Below are 17,049 nucleotides of genomic sequence, written 5' to 3'. Positions count from 1 at the left end.
GACAGGCTTGGTACTGGAGCAGAATCACATTTTTTTTCAATGATAGTTGGTGATTTTTTAGCACCTTTTTGCACCTCCACACCTCCAAGTGTGAAACAGTGAGAGTTAGAGAGTTTAATACAACCTGGCAGGTGAACGTCAGCAGAGTTATTCACCTGGAGAAAAACAGCTTCACCAGTTTGTCCAGTTTAAGGGAGTTAATACACTTTAATCGTGGCAGCTGGTGCACTTCACTGCATCCCGATTGGCTGTGAACCTTCCAGCTGTAGAATAAGTTACCTGTTAAACTCTGACAGAAAGATTGTCTCAAAATGAACTCTAGAAACATTTCAATGAGTTTTTGTTTTACTTTAATTTTAAAAATAATCTTTATCCAACAAACTTCATTTACAGATACAAAAAGATCCAACTTTATTCAATCAGTCTGACTGGAAGTCAGATTTTCTGCTGCTCATATGCTAAAATGACTGATTTTATTTAAAACATTTTACATCCAAATCACACAGAGAAAAACATCAAACTGTTTACCATCAAATATTTACAAGAAAATCAACAAATCTTTAAAGTTCAGAGGAAGAAACTAACTTTAAATCAAATAATCTTAAAACAATCACATTTCTCATAACTGAACTGACTGCCGCTGTAATTTATTTCTACATTGGATATGAAGATGATCATCAGTTAAACCAGCACAGTAACAAGAGAATGAAACGATTAACCAGATTGATCAAACATGATGAAAATCAGCCGGTTTCCATCATTTAAAATATTAATATATAACATACAATGGAGCTTTATCCTCCATCCTCCATAAAACAAAGAACTTCCATCATGACCATATTTGGAGGAAATATACAATCCAGAATTGTTGAAACTTGATCAATTTAATAAATCTTGTATGAAGGGTTTCAGAGGATTTTCATCTCCATCTCTGTGAAGAGATGAAGAAATGACAGAAGGGCAGCAGATGAAGCTGCTCCATTATTTTACATTTTTCTGTGAAAGAGGTAAGATTTGGAGTGAACATGTTCACCTGATATCTGAAACTTTAGCTTTTAAAGGAACATTTAGATGGTTGTTGCATTTGTTGCAGAAACATGTTTTATTATAACTTGATCTGACTTGGATTAGTTTCTATTTGTTTTTCTTTCCTTTGTTTCAGTCTTGTAAATCAACTTTATAATCTGCATGCTCCTTCCAACCATTTCCTGAGTAAATATCAGGGTCCTTAATAGGAGCTGAACACAAACCTGCTCTTTGATGATGGTTTTACTGTTTGACTCTAAACTGAGCGGTGGCTCCAAAAACTGAAAACCGAAGTCCAGCATGTAGCGGCTGAGTGAATGTGGTCTGGACTCTGTGGAGGAGAGTCATGGTTTCAGAGACGCTGTAGAAAGACAGAAAACCTGCTCTGTGATCCAGATACACTCCTACTCTGGAGGAAGGAGGACCTGAGACTGCAGTTTGGACTTGGTTGTGAAAAAATATGTAACGGCTTGTTTCACAACATAATGACCAGGATTTGTCATTGAAACCAAATAAACATCCGTGTATGTTTCCTGATCTTCTGATACTCTTGTAGGCGACTGCTATGTGAACTCTTCCTCCACTGTAATTCACCTCCCAGTAACAACGTCCAGTCAGACTCTCTCTGCTCAGAACCTGATAAGAATCAAATCTTTCAGGATGACTAGAATAAGATTGTTGTTGAGTCATTAATCTTGCTTTTCTTTTCCCCTCAGATAATACCAGGTGTGTGTTTGCTGTGTTTGGATCCAGTGTGATTTTTGTTGTATATTTCAGGAAGTCAGCTCTGCTCTTTGGTTCTGGTTCAGACAGTAAAACCTCCACATCAGTGAGGGCCAGTGAGATGTTTGTCCATGTCTCTGTCAGGATGTCCTGTAGTTTATCTCTGGTCTCTGACACAGCTACTGTCACATCCTCAAAGTATCTGAGAGGACGAATATTGATGCTGGATGAGTGTGTAGACTGACTGAGTGCTGACAGTGAGGGGTAGTTGTGTAGAAACTGGCTGTGATCCTCTGTGTGTGAGAGCTGCTCCAGCTCGCCGTCTTTCCTCTTCAGCTCAGTGATCTCCTGCTCCAGCTTCTCCTGAAGCTCTTTGACTCGACTCACTTCAGTTTCCTGCTGGGATTTGATCTGCTGCTTCACATCAGAGCTTCTTTTCTGGATGAGACGGATCAGCTGAGTGAAGATCTTCTCACTGTCCTCCACTGCTTTATCAGCGGAGACATTGATGGCCTCCACCTCCTGTTGAAGCAGCTTCACATCTTTCTCTCCGTCCTGGATTCTCTGCTGGATTTCTTGTCGACTCACCTCCAGCTCCTTCTGCTTCTCAGCTCTTTCTGCCGCAGCTGGAACCATTTCATGAACTTTATGTTCATCCATTAAGCAGAGATAACAGATACTCTGCTGATCAGTACGACAGAAAATCTTCATCACCTCATCATGACGAGAACAGATGAGCTGCTGGAGATTCCTGGAGGGGTCCACCAGCTTGTGTTTCTTCAACTGAGCCACATGATAATGAGGTTGGAGGTGTTTCCTACAGTAAGAGGCTCGACATACCAGACAGGACTTGATGGCTTTCAGCTTCCTCCCAGTACAGACATCACAGGCCACATCTTTAGGTCCAGCATAGCAGTGATTAGCTGGAGCAGCTTGGAGTCCAGTCTTCATCTCCTCCACTACCTCTGCTAACATGATGTTTTTCTTCAGGCCAGGTCTCGGTTTGAAAGTTTTCCTGCACTGAGGACAGCTGTGGATTCCTCTCTGATCCTCTTCATCCCAGTGGGTTTTAATACAGTCCATACAGTAGCTGTGTCCACAGGGAATAGTCACAGGATCTTTCAGGAGATCCCCACAGATGGAGCACGAGAATTTCCTTGAATCCATCCAAACTCTTTTCTGAGCCATTTTACCTCTCCACAAGTCAGTGTCTCAACAGTTTCACTTCTTTGAAAACCAAGTCTCAGAGCCAAACCAAAGTCCTCCTCTTCCTCACTCTGTCTTGTCAGCTCTGTTTGCAGCACAGAGATCACACTGAACCCTCAACTGGCAGATATGTGGATCGTGGGGGAGGAACCTAAAACCAGTCGAACTGAAGAGAGTGGCAGTCAGTGGTGTTTTCATGCAGGTAAATAAGGCAGTTGCAGTAAACATGAAGCTTTTCCCAACTGTTTCAACTTCATGTTTATGTTAAATCAACAAACAACTATTTCTTTGTGTTTTTATAAAATGTTTAAAGGAAGATAATAATAATAAAATATTTATTATTAATGTAGTGAAAAAAACATACATTTTGCTGTATTTTATTTCTACTATTGATTCCATTATTTTGCAGTGACATCAGTCAAGTAAGGTGAATGTTGCTTCAAGACATCTTCATTTGCCTTGCAAATCTTTACACAAATACCTAAGTAAATACACATATGCTGACACAGACCTCTCATTGTTTCATTAAACTTCATTGTGACCTCCTGTTTTAAGATTTTTCAATCTTTTTCTTCAGTTTTCACATTAGGGCAATCTTTGAACTGCATGTCTAATTCAGGATATCTGTGTGTAATTTATATCTGTAGATGACAGTAGAGCTTCATCCATATACATACTGTACTGGTCTCCAGCATGTATTATCAGGATGTAAAGTGATGTTGTGTCAGGGCTCTTCAGGTGCCACCATGATCAGGTCCTGACAAAACTTACCGAGATCTTGCAGAGCCCTTGGATAACAGCAAACTACACGGTGACACATGAAAGTCAAGGCGCTTAGCCTGTTAGTACCTATCAGCTGCCTCCAGAGTCCCACAGGCCAAGAAAGCTCGATAGGACTCTTTCTTTGGCTTGATGGCATCCCTCACTGCTGGTGTCCACCACAAGTTCTGGGATTACCAAAATAACAGGCACCAACGACCTTACGGCCACAGCTCTGACTGGCCGCCTCAACAAAAGAGTCATAGAACACAGCCCCCCAATGTCCCCCACCTCACTCGGGACATGGTTGAAGCTCTGCTGAACGTGGCAGTTGAAGCTCACTCTGACAGGGGTCTCTGCCCTCACAACACATTTGATCCTGCCAGATCTGACCGGCTTCCTCCCCCACCACCTGAGTTAACACACCACTAGGTGGTGATCAGTTGACAGCTCCCCCCCCCCCTCTGCACCTGAATGTCCAAGGCATGTGGCTGCAGGTCCAATGATATGACGACAAAATTGGTCATTGTACTGCGGCCCAGGGAGTCCTGATACCAGGTGTACATATGGACACTCTTATGTTCGAACAAGGTGTTCAGTATGGACAAACCATGACGTGCACAGAAGTCCAATGACAAAATACCATTTAGGTTCAAATGAGGGGACAATGCCGCCCACTCACTCTCCTCCAGGTCTAACTGTCATTGCCCAGGTGAGCATTAAAGTCCCCAGGCAGAACAATGGAGTCCCCAGAAAGAGAACCCTCCAACACTCCCTCCAACTACACTTTTCTCCACCGAGCAAAACCAAAATGTACAGGCACCAAGCCGGGGTCTAATGACACGGCAAACACCTGCTTGGCGCCTCCCACCATAAGCAATTCCAGAGTGGAAGAAGGTCCGGCTCCTCTCAAGGGTACTGGTTCTAGAGCCTAAGCCATGTGTTAAGGTGAGTGCAACTATATCTAGCCAGGACCGCTCACCCTCACACACAAGCTCAGGCTCCTTCCCCACAAGAGAGGTGACATTCCACATCCCTAGATCCAGTTTCTGCAGCTGAGGATTGGATCCCTGCCTCTTGCTGCTGCCCAGCTCACATTGCACCCGAGCCCTATGGCTCCTCCCGCAGATGGTGAGCCCACAGGAGGTGAGGCCCATGTAACCCTTTCGGGCTTAGCCCGACTGGGCCCCACCGGGCAAAGGGCTGGCCACCAGACGCTCGTGCCCCACCCCAGGCCTGGCTCCAGAAGGGGGCCCTGGTGACCCACATCCGGGCAAGGGAATGTTTTTGCTGATGGTCGTTGTCATCATAGGGGTCTTTGAGATGCACTAAGTATTTGAGATGCCTAGACACCCGTTTGCCATGGGTGACCCTACCAGGGGCATAAAACCCCTGACAACATAGCTGTAACGGTTGAAGTTACTTAGTTTCAGATGTACCACTAGGCGGAGCTATTTGTAAGATAATGTCATTGAGAATATTACATTTGCAATTTATTTTACATAATTATTTTTGTATTCCTAGCATTTCAGTAATCTTTATAGGGTCATATATTAAATAATATGGTACATTTAAGAGAAATTTTGTTTGTCAAACTATTAAGATAAGTGTAAGGTCGTGTAAAGGTCACTTCCTGTGTAGCGCTAAGCAGTGAAAACAGCAGAAGCCGACAGACCCGACATCGTGCTCGTTAAGAGAGTTTTGAAGCTAAATAAGTATTTTCTATGAGCACCGGTTTGTTCACTAGCAGGCCAAAGTGGTATGTTTTACTTTATTGTTTGTCTATTGTATAATTTATGTCATTTAAAAGCCTATGTTAATTTTATGTACATCATTTGTGTGTCACCAGTTCTACGGTGTGCCTGTGGTGTAAGAGAAAATACTGTGGTAAACATCAGTTGAAAAGAACTCTCGTGGATTGTAATGGGGAAAACCAGCAACACCGCGGCGATGGCGTCCAAAACCGGCTCCACCTCAAAAAGAGTTCGCCCAGTGGATTCCCCCGAAGTAACCTCACCAGGTTCTCCAACAGGTAGTGTTACAACGGATATCCTAATCTTCATCGACGGGAAGTTAGCCAGCCTAGACGCCAGGCTTTCCCTGCTGGAAGTTCTACATCGGGAGTTCCAGTCGTTAAAGCACAGTCTAAAATACAGCCAGCAGCAGGTAGAAGCTTTAGCTACGGAGAACAACGAGACTCTGTTAAGACTCTCACGGATGGAGTATGCCGACTAACGGAGGAAAATAAAAAAATGAAAGAATTAGTCTTAGATATCCAGGCCCGTAGCATGAGAGATAACTTAGTTATTTCATGGCTCCCTGAGCAGCCAGAGGAAGACGCAGAGGTAACCATGAAAGAATTCATCCGATCCCACCTTAAGCTTCCAGAGGAAAAGGTAAAAGCCATCTCCTTTCACTGTGTTCATCGCATGGGAAGAAAAACATCGGAGGGCAGACCAAGACCATTCATTCATTTTCCGAACCGCTTATTCCAATTCAGGGTCGTGGGGAAGCTGGAGCCTATCCCAGCTGGCTTTGGGCGACAGGCAGGGTACACCCTGGACAGCTCGCCAGTCCATCGCAGGGCCACACACAGAGAGACGAACAACCACTCACGCTCACACTCACTCCTAGGGGCAATTTAGAGTGACCAATTAACCTATCATGCATGTCTTTGGATGGTGGGAGGAAGCCGGAGTACCCGGAGAGAACCCACGCATACACGGGGAGAACATGCAAACTCCACACAGAAAGGCCACTTTCTGACCAAAGACCAAACCAGCCAAGGATCGAACCAGCGACCTTCTTGCTGGGAGGCCACAGTGCTAACCACTGCGCCACCGTGCAGCCCCAGACCAAGACCAATAGTTGCTAAATTCGTGCTACACAAAAGAAAAAGAAGAGGTGAAGCGCTGTGGGAGACAGCTCCGTGGGTCTCATATCAGCATGAGCGATCAGTTCCCCAGAGAGATCCTGGAGCGTCGTAAGATCTTGTTCCCCATCAGGAGGAAATTCCTGGACGGATGAACCCGCGCGGTCATCTCGGTGGACAAGCTCTATGTCAATGGCCAGCTACATCGTGACCATAACGCCACTCCCTGGCTCTACGAACCTCAGATATGTATCCACACTCTACACGCTTTGCACTGGTGATATTAAAGCTAATAAGTCTCACTGGGATTTAATCAGAGTTTAATGTTTGCTCACAATAGTTAACAACACTGCCAGTCTCTTTCACAAAACAGATCTCCTTATGGGTTTGTTTTTCCTTTTCACTCACTTTCCTCTTTTGGTCAACTTCTGGCTCATCTTTTTCTCTCTTCTTCCATACTCTTTTCTTTCTTTCTTTTCTAGCTGCCACCTCGCAGAACTAAATAACACAGATGCAAAACTACACAGTTCATTAGATAACACTTACATACATAACCCAACACTCTCACTGTTATTATTTCAAACATATTTAGTAACATTCAATACAGTCGCACAACACAAGGCACACATACTTACACCTGCGCGCACACTTATTCACATCAAGTGGAAGCATCTAACACCTACCCTGTCACCACAAGCATGACAGTACTTAGGTTTATCACGTGGAATATTCACGGAGCTGGGACCGGAGAGAAGAGACTAAAAATCTTTAACAGGCTAAATGATCTACAGGCAGACATTGTGTTCTTACAGGATATTTCATAAAATAAGCCTTTATGCCGATGATATTTTACTATTCCTCCAAAACTCACAAACATCATTATCTGAAACAATCTCACTAATTAATAAATTCTCATCACGTCTCACCTCATCTGACTACTCTATTAATTGGTCTAAGAGCACAGTCCTACCAATTAACTGTAGGTTTCGAAATCCATCCAACACTAATTTACAATCAGGTAACATTAGGACTTCCGGGATGAGGCGGAAGCGAGCACAAGCGTGAGGTTTTACCTCTCAGACGGTCCGACACTCCCTGACTAAAAAAAAACATTTTAAAACGTGAAATATCGGTTAAAATAGTATGTCAGGGAGTAAGCAAAGAAAGACAAGGGCAATTCAGCAAGAAACTGCGAAAAACAAAGAGCCATCGCCCTCCGAGACCAGTGCGGCTAACAAGCTAGCTATGGAAGCTAGCATGGAAGCTATCCAAGCTAACATCATCGCGGAGTTAAGAAAGGTTCAAGATGACGCCAAAAAGGAGCTGATTGACAACATCGAGGCTTTGAAAACTGAAGTGACTGGCTTTAGAGGAGAAATGGGGAAACGCATGGATGATATTGCAGAAGACCTGAAAGGGGTTACGCAAAGAGTGGAGGAGACGGAGCAGAGAGTGGCCGACATAGAGGAGTTCAATGTCGATGCGAAAGAAGCCTTGGAACACGCTCTGCAAATGCAAGTAGATCTTCAAACGCGTATATCAGATCTAGAGGCACGGTCACGTAGGAACAACATACGAATACATGGGATTGTTGAGGAGGCCGAAGGAACCAACATGCTAACGTTTATGGAGAACTTTTTGAAGTCTGAGCTCAACCTCTCAAACACGCCTCTTAACATCCAGCGTTGCCACCGCTCGCTTGGCCCCAAACCCCCGATGAGCGCTAGCCCGAGGTCTATCGTCATGTGTTTCTTGGAGTATACAACTAAGGAGAAGGTATTGCGCACGGCATGGGAGAAGAAGGTCATCGAGTTCAGTGGGAAACGTGTGTATTTTGACCACGACTATCCCAGTGATATTCTGCTCAAGCGCAAAGCCTATAATCCTATTCGCAAAACATTGAAAGAGAAGGGGTATCGTTTCCAAACTCTGCATCCAGCCAGGCTTCGTGTGTTCCTCGATGGTACCACTATTGTTTACAACAACCCAGATGATGCTACGGACGATCTGAAGAAGAGAGGAGTGATACAAGCCGACACCGATGACACCGCGCTCAGCCACAAGCCAAGAAAAGCCGCCTGGGAAAAAGCACGAAGAACTGGATGGAGCAGAGATGACCATACCAAGTACATTCAAGATAAACTGAAAGGATTTAGACGCCCCCAAACTACCGAATGATTAAGACACTTTGGTGAACATTTTCCTACGTTACAACGAGCTCCACTGATGATCACCGCCCATAAAGGTTGAAGATATAAGAGACCGTCACCTGCGGAGCGTTTTCGCCACGTGCTGCTACTATGGACAGGAGTTGGAGAAGAGTAGAAGCACGGAGAGGGGCCCCCCGGTTTCCCTGGGACTCCCCTCCCAACTATGAAGGTGGATTTATACCTCACTTTTGGAAGTCATTTGAGTTATTTGTTCAATTATGTTTTATATTTTCAGTTCTTGCAGATCCTTTTGTGTTTAACAGAGCATTTAGAGAGGTGCATATGTGTTCCACACCTTTAGATTATGGCTAAACAACATTATAAAGTAATCTCACTTAATGTAAATGGTTTACATAACCCCATTAAAAGAAGCAAAGCTCTGGCTAAAATGAAACGTGATAAATATGACATCATTTTCTGGCAAGAAACACATGTTTCTGATGCAGAGCATGAAAAAATACGTAAAATGGGGTTTAAAAACTTGTATTACTCCTCATATACAAAAGGTAATTCTAGGGGTGTTGTGATCTTAATACCAAACAGGATAGACTTTCAATTTTCATCTCAAATCAGTGACAAGGAAGGACGTTATATACTTGTAAAAGGTTTCATAGATCACAAAGAAGTAACTTTGTTAAATCTGTACAGACCACCTGGTAAAGACAACTGTCTAATTAAGAAAATATTTGATCTTATAGCAACAGAAATATCTGGTGTGTTTATCTGTGGAGGTGATTGGAATATCTGTCTGAACGCCGCCATAGACTCTTCAAGCAAAATTAAAAAAACCCAAGCAGAAGCAACCTTAACTAAAAAAATGCTTAAAAAACTCGGAATGATGGATGTATGGAGAAATCTGCACCCAACGGATAAAAGTTATACCTTCTTTTCACACTCCCATCACGTACATTCAAGATTAGACTATTTTTTTATGCTAAAGTCAGAGAGACATAGAATCGTAGATTGTAAAATAGGAGTAAGAGACATATCTGACCATGCATCTGTTTGTTTAACATTACACCTGGATAATGACCGTAAAGAAACATTGTGGAGGTTTAATACTAGCTTTTTGAAATATAGAGAATTTCAAAACTTTGTTGAAGAAGAAATCGGTGACTATATTCACCATAATGATGGAAATAACATTTCTCCGAGCATTTCATGGGACGCCTCAAAGGCTGTTCTCAGAGGAAAATTGATCATGTGGTCTTCTATGAAGAAAAAAGAAAAAGAAAGTCACATTATTAATTTAACTGACAAATTAAAGTCCCTTGAAAAAGAACATATGCAAAGTAATAACAATGATCTACTAACACGTATTGCAGAAGTAAAGCAAACATTGAACAAAGCATATGAAGATCAAATAGAAATGAAAGCCAAATTTATGAAGCAAAATTACTACGAAAATGGACCTAAAGCCAAGAAACTTCTCGCTTGGAGGATACGAAAACAGCAGGCCGACAGATTCATACACAAAGTGAAAAGTCCTCTTGATAATAACGTATATCATAATTTAAAAGACATACAGAATTCATTTGTAGCATATTACACGCAACTATATACGCAACCACAATCAGTGGATCAAGCAGCTATAGACCGTTTTCTCTCCTCCCTCGACCTGCCATCAATAGGAACAGAACAAAATAAAAGATTAAATCAACTAATAACAGAAGAAGAAATTGGCAAAACAATTTCTAAATTGAAAACAAATAAAATGGCGGGTGAAGATGGTTACCCTGCAGAGTGGTACAAACACTTCCGACACTTAATTATTCCTCAACTTAAAAACTGTTTTAACCACGTCTTAACAGGAGGAGAAATACCACCGTCATGGAAACGGGCAGTAATTTCAGTCATCCACAAACCAGGTAAAGATAAAACTCTATGTGGCTCCTATAGGCCAATTTCAGTTCTAAATATTGATTACCGTATATTTACAACAATATTAGCTAAAAGACTTGAATCGATCATCCCTGAAGTAACAGACACAGACCAATCGGGTTTTGTCTGTAATAGACAAACTCATGATAATATAAGGCGAGCCCTTCATCTTTTTAACAAAATGAAAAATAAAGAATCAATAGCTGTCAGTCTTGATGCTGAAAAAGCATTTGATTCTGTTGGATGGGACTACTTATATTTAGCTTTGAACAGATTTGGTTTTAATAGCAATATAATTAGATGCATACGATCGTTGTATGATTCTCCAACCGCCAGAATCAAAATCAATGGCGGTCTCTCTGACATAGTACACCTAGAGAGAGGTTGCCGCCAAGGCTGCCCGCTCAGCGCGACGTTCTTTGCCCTCTTTATAGAACCTTTAGCTCAGGCAATCAGAGAACATAAGGACATCTCAGGTATCATCATAGGAGACACAGAACACAAGGCCTGTTTGTATGCCGACGATGTTCTTCTTACATTATCTAACCCCAGTGTAAGTCTGCCCAATCTCCTGTCTTTGCTAAAAGAATTTGGTACATATTCAGGGTACAAGCTAAATTTACAAAAAACCCAGGTTATTTCATTCAATTATAAACCATCTTTAGAAACTCAAAAAATATCTAAATTTAATTGGAAAAATAATAAAATTAAATATTTAGGTGTCCAAATTCCAAAAGATTTATCACAATTATATGAAGAAAATTATACAATTTTGACTTCAAATATTAAAGCCGATTTACAGTGTTGGTCCCTGCTGCCAATGAATATGTACAATAGAATTGACATAATAAAAATGAATGTATTACCGCGAATTCTTTACCTGTTTCAAGCACTCTCAATTTCAGTTTCCTCTAAGCAATTCAATGACTGGGATAGAATGATTTCAGATTTTATTTGGGGAAAACGAAAACCAAGAATAAAATTTCAAACATTACAATTACGAAAGGAGGAAGGCGGATTAGCCTTGCCATGTCTAGAAAATTATTACAGAGCAGCACAGCTGCGGATACTTATGTGTTGGTGTGACCCATCATTTGAGGCCAAGTGGAAAGAAATGGACCAATCCTATTTTGACACTCCTCTTCAGTCCATGCTTGGTGACAGACCTCTTCTTAAAAAATATTTAACTTCACAATTATTACCCATTTGGATAGTTGTACCAATAAACACTTGGTTTAAAATACTTAAGGACAGCGACACTGAGAGGAGTGCCAAATTTTTACGATGGCCAGCCTATGATTCTGATTTTTTGCCCTCAAAGATAGATACTGGTTTTACACAGTGGTCACAAAAAGGTATCACAGGATATTGGGCTATCTCAGAAAAAAATGTTCTAAAAAGCTTCTCACAACTTTCAGAGACATACAGTCTGGAAAAGCATGATCTATACAGATATTTTCAGTTACGGCATTATTTTGATAAGAACGTTAAGCTCCCAAAGAAAGAAGAAGTAGGACTTGTTAAGATTTTCTTGAAATCTTGCAAAGGTAAGACTCCAAAGAAGCAAATGTCAAAGCTGTACACTTGTTTACAATCTTTAAAAAAACATTCAACTATATATATTAAAAAAGCTTGGGAAAAAGAAATTGATGTGATAATTTCTGAAGATGACTGGTTAAATATGTGTAAAGTTGCCATGACTACTTCCTCTTCTAATCTTTGGAGAGAGTTTACATGGAAAAACATTGTACGTTTCTTTATACCACCTTATATTACAAGTAAACAATGTAAAGATCCAGATAAAGCTTATTGTTGGAGAAACTGTGGAAATGCTTGTGCAGGACACTTTCATGTTTTTTGGGACTGTGTCAAGATCGCACCCTACTGGGCAAAAGTTCTAAAAGAAATTAAGAACATACTTGGGCTGGACTTGCCATACGACTTTATAATCATATATTTAGGCAATGTACCTCAAAAACTAAAGAAGTCAGACAAGTACTTGTTATCAATACTGTTGGCAGGGGCAAAGAAAGCCATAACACGCAAATGGTTACAAGAAGATGTCCCCTCTACACTAGACTGGATACAAATTGTTTCTGAAATTTATGACATGGAAAGACTGACATTCTCTTTAAGGTTGGCCGCGGAAAAATGTAAAAAATATTGGGAAAAATGGGACAGTTACACGAAAAAAAGGACTTTGTGATGGACTTCTTTGGAAGAAGGGAAGAAAGAAAAAAGAAGAGAGGGAAAAAGAGGAAGAGGGAAAGAAGAAAGAGAAAAGGGGAAAAAAAAAAAAAAAAAAGAAAGGGGGAAAGAAAGGGAAAGGAAAGAAAGAGAAAGGTATATGTATAAAACCAATTACAATGTTCATGCCTTGCCTGAATGTCTAGATGTACCCTGTATGCTCTGTGTTTTTGTGTTCATTTATTATGTAGTGGTCTGCATTTTTGTTTTGATCTGTTTAAAATTTAAAAATGTCACTTATAAAAATAAAGTTTAAAAAAAAAATCAGGTAACATTAGATACTTAGGCATAAATATTCCCCCCAGGCTCCCAGAACTGATAAAATGTAATTACACTAACCTTCTTATGACTATAGAAGATGATCTCACTCGCTGGAAGTCACTCCCCATTTCACTTATGGGGAGAGTTGCTATGATAAAAATGATGTTCTACCCAAAATCAACTACCTGTTCTCCATGATTCCTATGAAACCTCCCTCCACCTGGTTCAAATCACTAGAATCATACACTTCCCAATTTCTCTGGAAGAATGAACCACCCCAGATTAGTTTAAAAACATTACAAAAATCTGAAGATCAGGGAGGCTTAGACTTGCCTAACTTTCAACATTATTTCTCAGCAAATAGGCTGCAATATATCTTAAAATGGCTTAAACCGAGTCCATTAGATGAACCATGGGTAGACTTAGAACAAACATTCTGTGACAATGTGGAAATCTCTAATCTTCCATTCTTCAGCTTCAGTGTAAAAAAGTTAAAGTGCTTCAAAAGCATCAACATTAGCACCTCTCTGACAGCTTGGTGGGAATTTCTTAAAAAAAACAATTCATCAATAATCCCATGTAAACTCACACCTATCTGGAACAACCCTGACATTCTTTTAAACAACAATATGATCAACTTTAAACAATGGGTTAATAAAGGAATTAATTCTTTAGAGCATATTATCCATAACAGAAGAATTTTATCTTTTGACACTCTATCATCACAATATGGAATTAATAGTAGCAGATTTCTAGAATATCAGCAACTCAACTGGCACTCATGGGGGGGGCGCGTAGGAGGTGGGGGAGGAGGGCGGCGTGGGAGGGGGGGCGGTGTAGGAGGGGGGGAGGAGGGCGGCGTGGGAAGGGGGGGGCGGTGTAGGGGGTGGTGGTGGTGGCAGCAGAGGAGGGGGTGGACGGGGGGGCGTGGGAGGGAGGGGGATGGTTGGGAATGGGTGGGGTAGGAATAGGGTCCATGGCGGAGGGGATCCTCCCTCTGGCTCTGTCTCCTCCCGTCGACGGCAGTCTTGGCGTTGCTGGTGGCACCGGGCCCCGGACCTGGATGGATGTCTGGGTGGGAATCGGGGATTCTCCAGCCCCTGGAGTGCTGGCGCTGGGCCGCCGGGTATGGGGGGACAACCAGGGTGCTGCCTCCTGCGGCGCCTGGCGGGCCGGGACTTGCCCTTCTGCCCTGGGGCTGTCCCGGTGAGGTGGGGGCACCTACTGCGGCCAGCTGAGGAGTTGGTCGCCCAGGGGAGGAGTCCTTCTCCCCTGGTTGTGCCCCTCCCCATGCCCCCCTCCTCTTCCGCCACCTGACATCATACATACAGCATATAGGGCACGGTGGGGCGGGTGAAGTCGGTGGTCCCGGGAACCCTAAGGGGCATTTTCCGATGGACCCCGGCGACCACCTGCCCCACTAAATTTTAATTGCAACATAGACACCAATATACATTTAGGGTTTCGAGGGGACAGGCGCCTTGGCCATGGGGGGTGGACAAGAACTACAGCGGTGGCCCTTGCCCATCCCCTCCCATTGGGGTCTTTCTCCCCTCGTTTTTACTCACAACTTAGACACTATTACATTTACACAAGGAGCACACACACACACACACAGACACTCACATAAACAAGGGAATGCTGGGGAGGGTGGGTCTGGCTGTCTGGCAGCTGGTCCCACCCCCCCACGGCCACCCCTTTTTTTTTTACTTGCACTAGAACCACGACCCACCCATGCACACACCACAGAGGCGGGCGGGTGGGGGGGCAGGGGTCTTCCTATGTCCCCTCTTCGTGGGGAGCACTCGGGGTAGGGGGGCGGGCCTGGTGCTGGCCTGGGGGTTGGGGACAGGGCACTGCGGGGGGCCCTCTGTCCTGGGCGATGCCTGGGCCGCAGTGTGTGTGGGTGTGGGTGTGTGAATGTGGAGAGTTCAGGTCTGGGGCCTGCAGTCCTCCGGCTCCGGCTGTCTCTGGGGGGGGGGGGCATTGGGAGGGAGAGGGAGGATTGAATGCGAGGAGGTGTGTGGGAGGGACGGAGGGGGGTGTGTGGAATGGGAGGGAGGGGTGGGGCGGGGAGGGGGGGGGGTGGAGGAAGGGGGGGTGGGAGTGTTGGGGACAGTAGGGTATGGGAGGGAGAGGGATGGGGAGGGTGCTGGTGAGGGGGGATAGGAAGCAGCGGGAGGGTTGTGGGGAGGGGTTGTTGGGGGGATGGTCTACGGACGTGTCCTTGTCCTTGTGGATCCCGCCCCTGGTATCGTGGTGGTGCCGGCCCGCGATGGTTTTGCTCTGGGCGGGCGGGGCCCGCTGGGTCTTGGCGGGGGGTACGGGTGGTCCTGGGGCCCCTGGGCTGCCGGCTCTCTGTGCGGCCCTTGCTTCAGCACCCGGCGCCCGCCGGGCCGGCTTACCGTCGCCCTGTGCTACCCGGTGCCCCTGCCTCGTCGCGCTGGGTGGCACCTGCTTGGGGCCTTCCACTGCTCTGGGCTCGGGGGACGGGGGCTCTCTCTGCTTTGCCTGCCCGGGCTCTGTGCGCGGTGGGCTTGCTGGGCCCTGGGGGCCTTGGGTTCCTCCCCTACACCTCGGGTCGTGGTCGTGCTCCCCTACAAGCACTCAGCTGATCTTTGATTGCATGATCACAGGTTGAACACTCACAAGTGCACGCCCACAAAGCGCTCATCTTCCCATCTGCTTCCTACTAAATGTTGCTGATGACTCTCTGTAGGTATGTTTAATAACGGTTGGTATTGTAATTGTTATTTTATTAATTCATTTACTGTTTTTACTTTTATTTTTCATTTTTTTGTCTGTTTTTGAATGTTGTCACTACCTTACTTATGTCTTGTTGTATTTTTTCAGTACTTTGTATTGTTTTGCAAATACTGTAACTTCAGCAGCTTAGACACGCCTTTCTTTTCTGTCTCTCTTTTTCCTCCTTTCATTTCCTCTTTTTTTTTTCCTCTTTCCCTGCCAGGTCCAGCTCGGCCATATCAAGACTGACGATGATTGCAAAATGATAAAAGGAAAAATAAATAAATAAATAAATAAATAAAGAAAGAAATAAAATAAAATAAAATAATTATCATAATAATAAAAATATTCAGATGATCAAGGGCAGCTATATACATGAGATGTCTCCCTTGACAGAGCAAATCTGTCTGACAAAAATGTGGCACGCAGATTGCTGTTCTGTATGCTGAGATGCTGGACAGGACAGGTTTAAAAAAAAAAAAAAAAAAGAAAAGTAAAGAACTCTCGTGCCTCCTGTTGTTTGTGTGCAACCCGGCATAATAGCTGCTAGGATCTTCAGAACACACAAACCCCTCCACCATGATAAGGTGGCGGCTCAGGGAGGAGGAGAAAAAATAAACCTGTGTTTCTTAATGTCCAACACAGATAGAGAATATTGGAGTAAATTAAAATCAGAAAAAGGTCCTTAAAATTAGCAGAATGCCCTGGTTCTGTGTCTTTCTGTGGTACCACAAGATCACCACTGGAGGGGAGTAAGAACCAATGTATCATGATGGTGGGGGTTTCAAGCTCTGCAGTGTGTATCCTGTTTCATTTGGACACATTCAGACAAAAAGGCAATCAGACATATCAGATGAAAATATTTACTGAAAAACAAAACTTTTACTTTTGCTAGTTTTAAGAGACAAAACACAATAAAGCGAAGTGAAAATTAATGTTGATGCCACCTGCTTCATTTCCTGGAATAAACAAACTCCTCCTGTTTCTACAACACAGAGTTCAGCTCGATCTGTCTATTTTCCTGGTCCCTCCTCTTTCACTGATCTAACAGTTTAGGGATTGGTCTAATCTCTGAGCTGCACACAGACAAGTCAAACTACTTAAGGTATGAGGAAGTTC

At 43.5% G+C, this 17,049-nt stretch overlaps 1 protein-coding gene across 1 annotated transcript; it reads right to left on the bottom strand.

Annotated features, from left to right (window-relative positions):
- Positions 1-1,269: 1,269 nt before the first annotated feature.
- Positions 1,270-2,937, bottom strand: LOC306769280 (tripartite motif-containing protein 16-like; the record flags this gene model as incomplete). The annotated part of the gene is made up of 1 exon (XM_079257846.1): positions 1,270-2,937. The coding sequence occupies one exon, from the start codon at positions 2,935-2,937 to the stop codon at positions 1,270-1,272; it is 1,668 nt and encodes a 555-aa protein (XP_079113972.1).
- Between the last annotated feature and the right edge of the window lie 14,112 nt (positions 2,938-17,049).

Source organism: Telmatherina bonti, assembly GCF_933228915.1.
Source record: "Telmatherina bonti genome assembly, chromosome: 18".
In the NCBI taxonomy this organism is placed as follows: domain Eukaryota; kingdom Metazoa; phylum Chordata; class Actinopteri; order Atheriniformes; family Telmatherinidae; genus Telmatherina; species Telmatherina bonti.
This window is presented reverse-complemented; position numbering and strand designations above follow the sequence as displayed.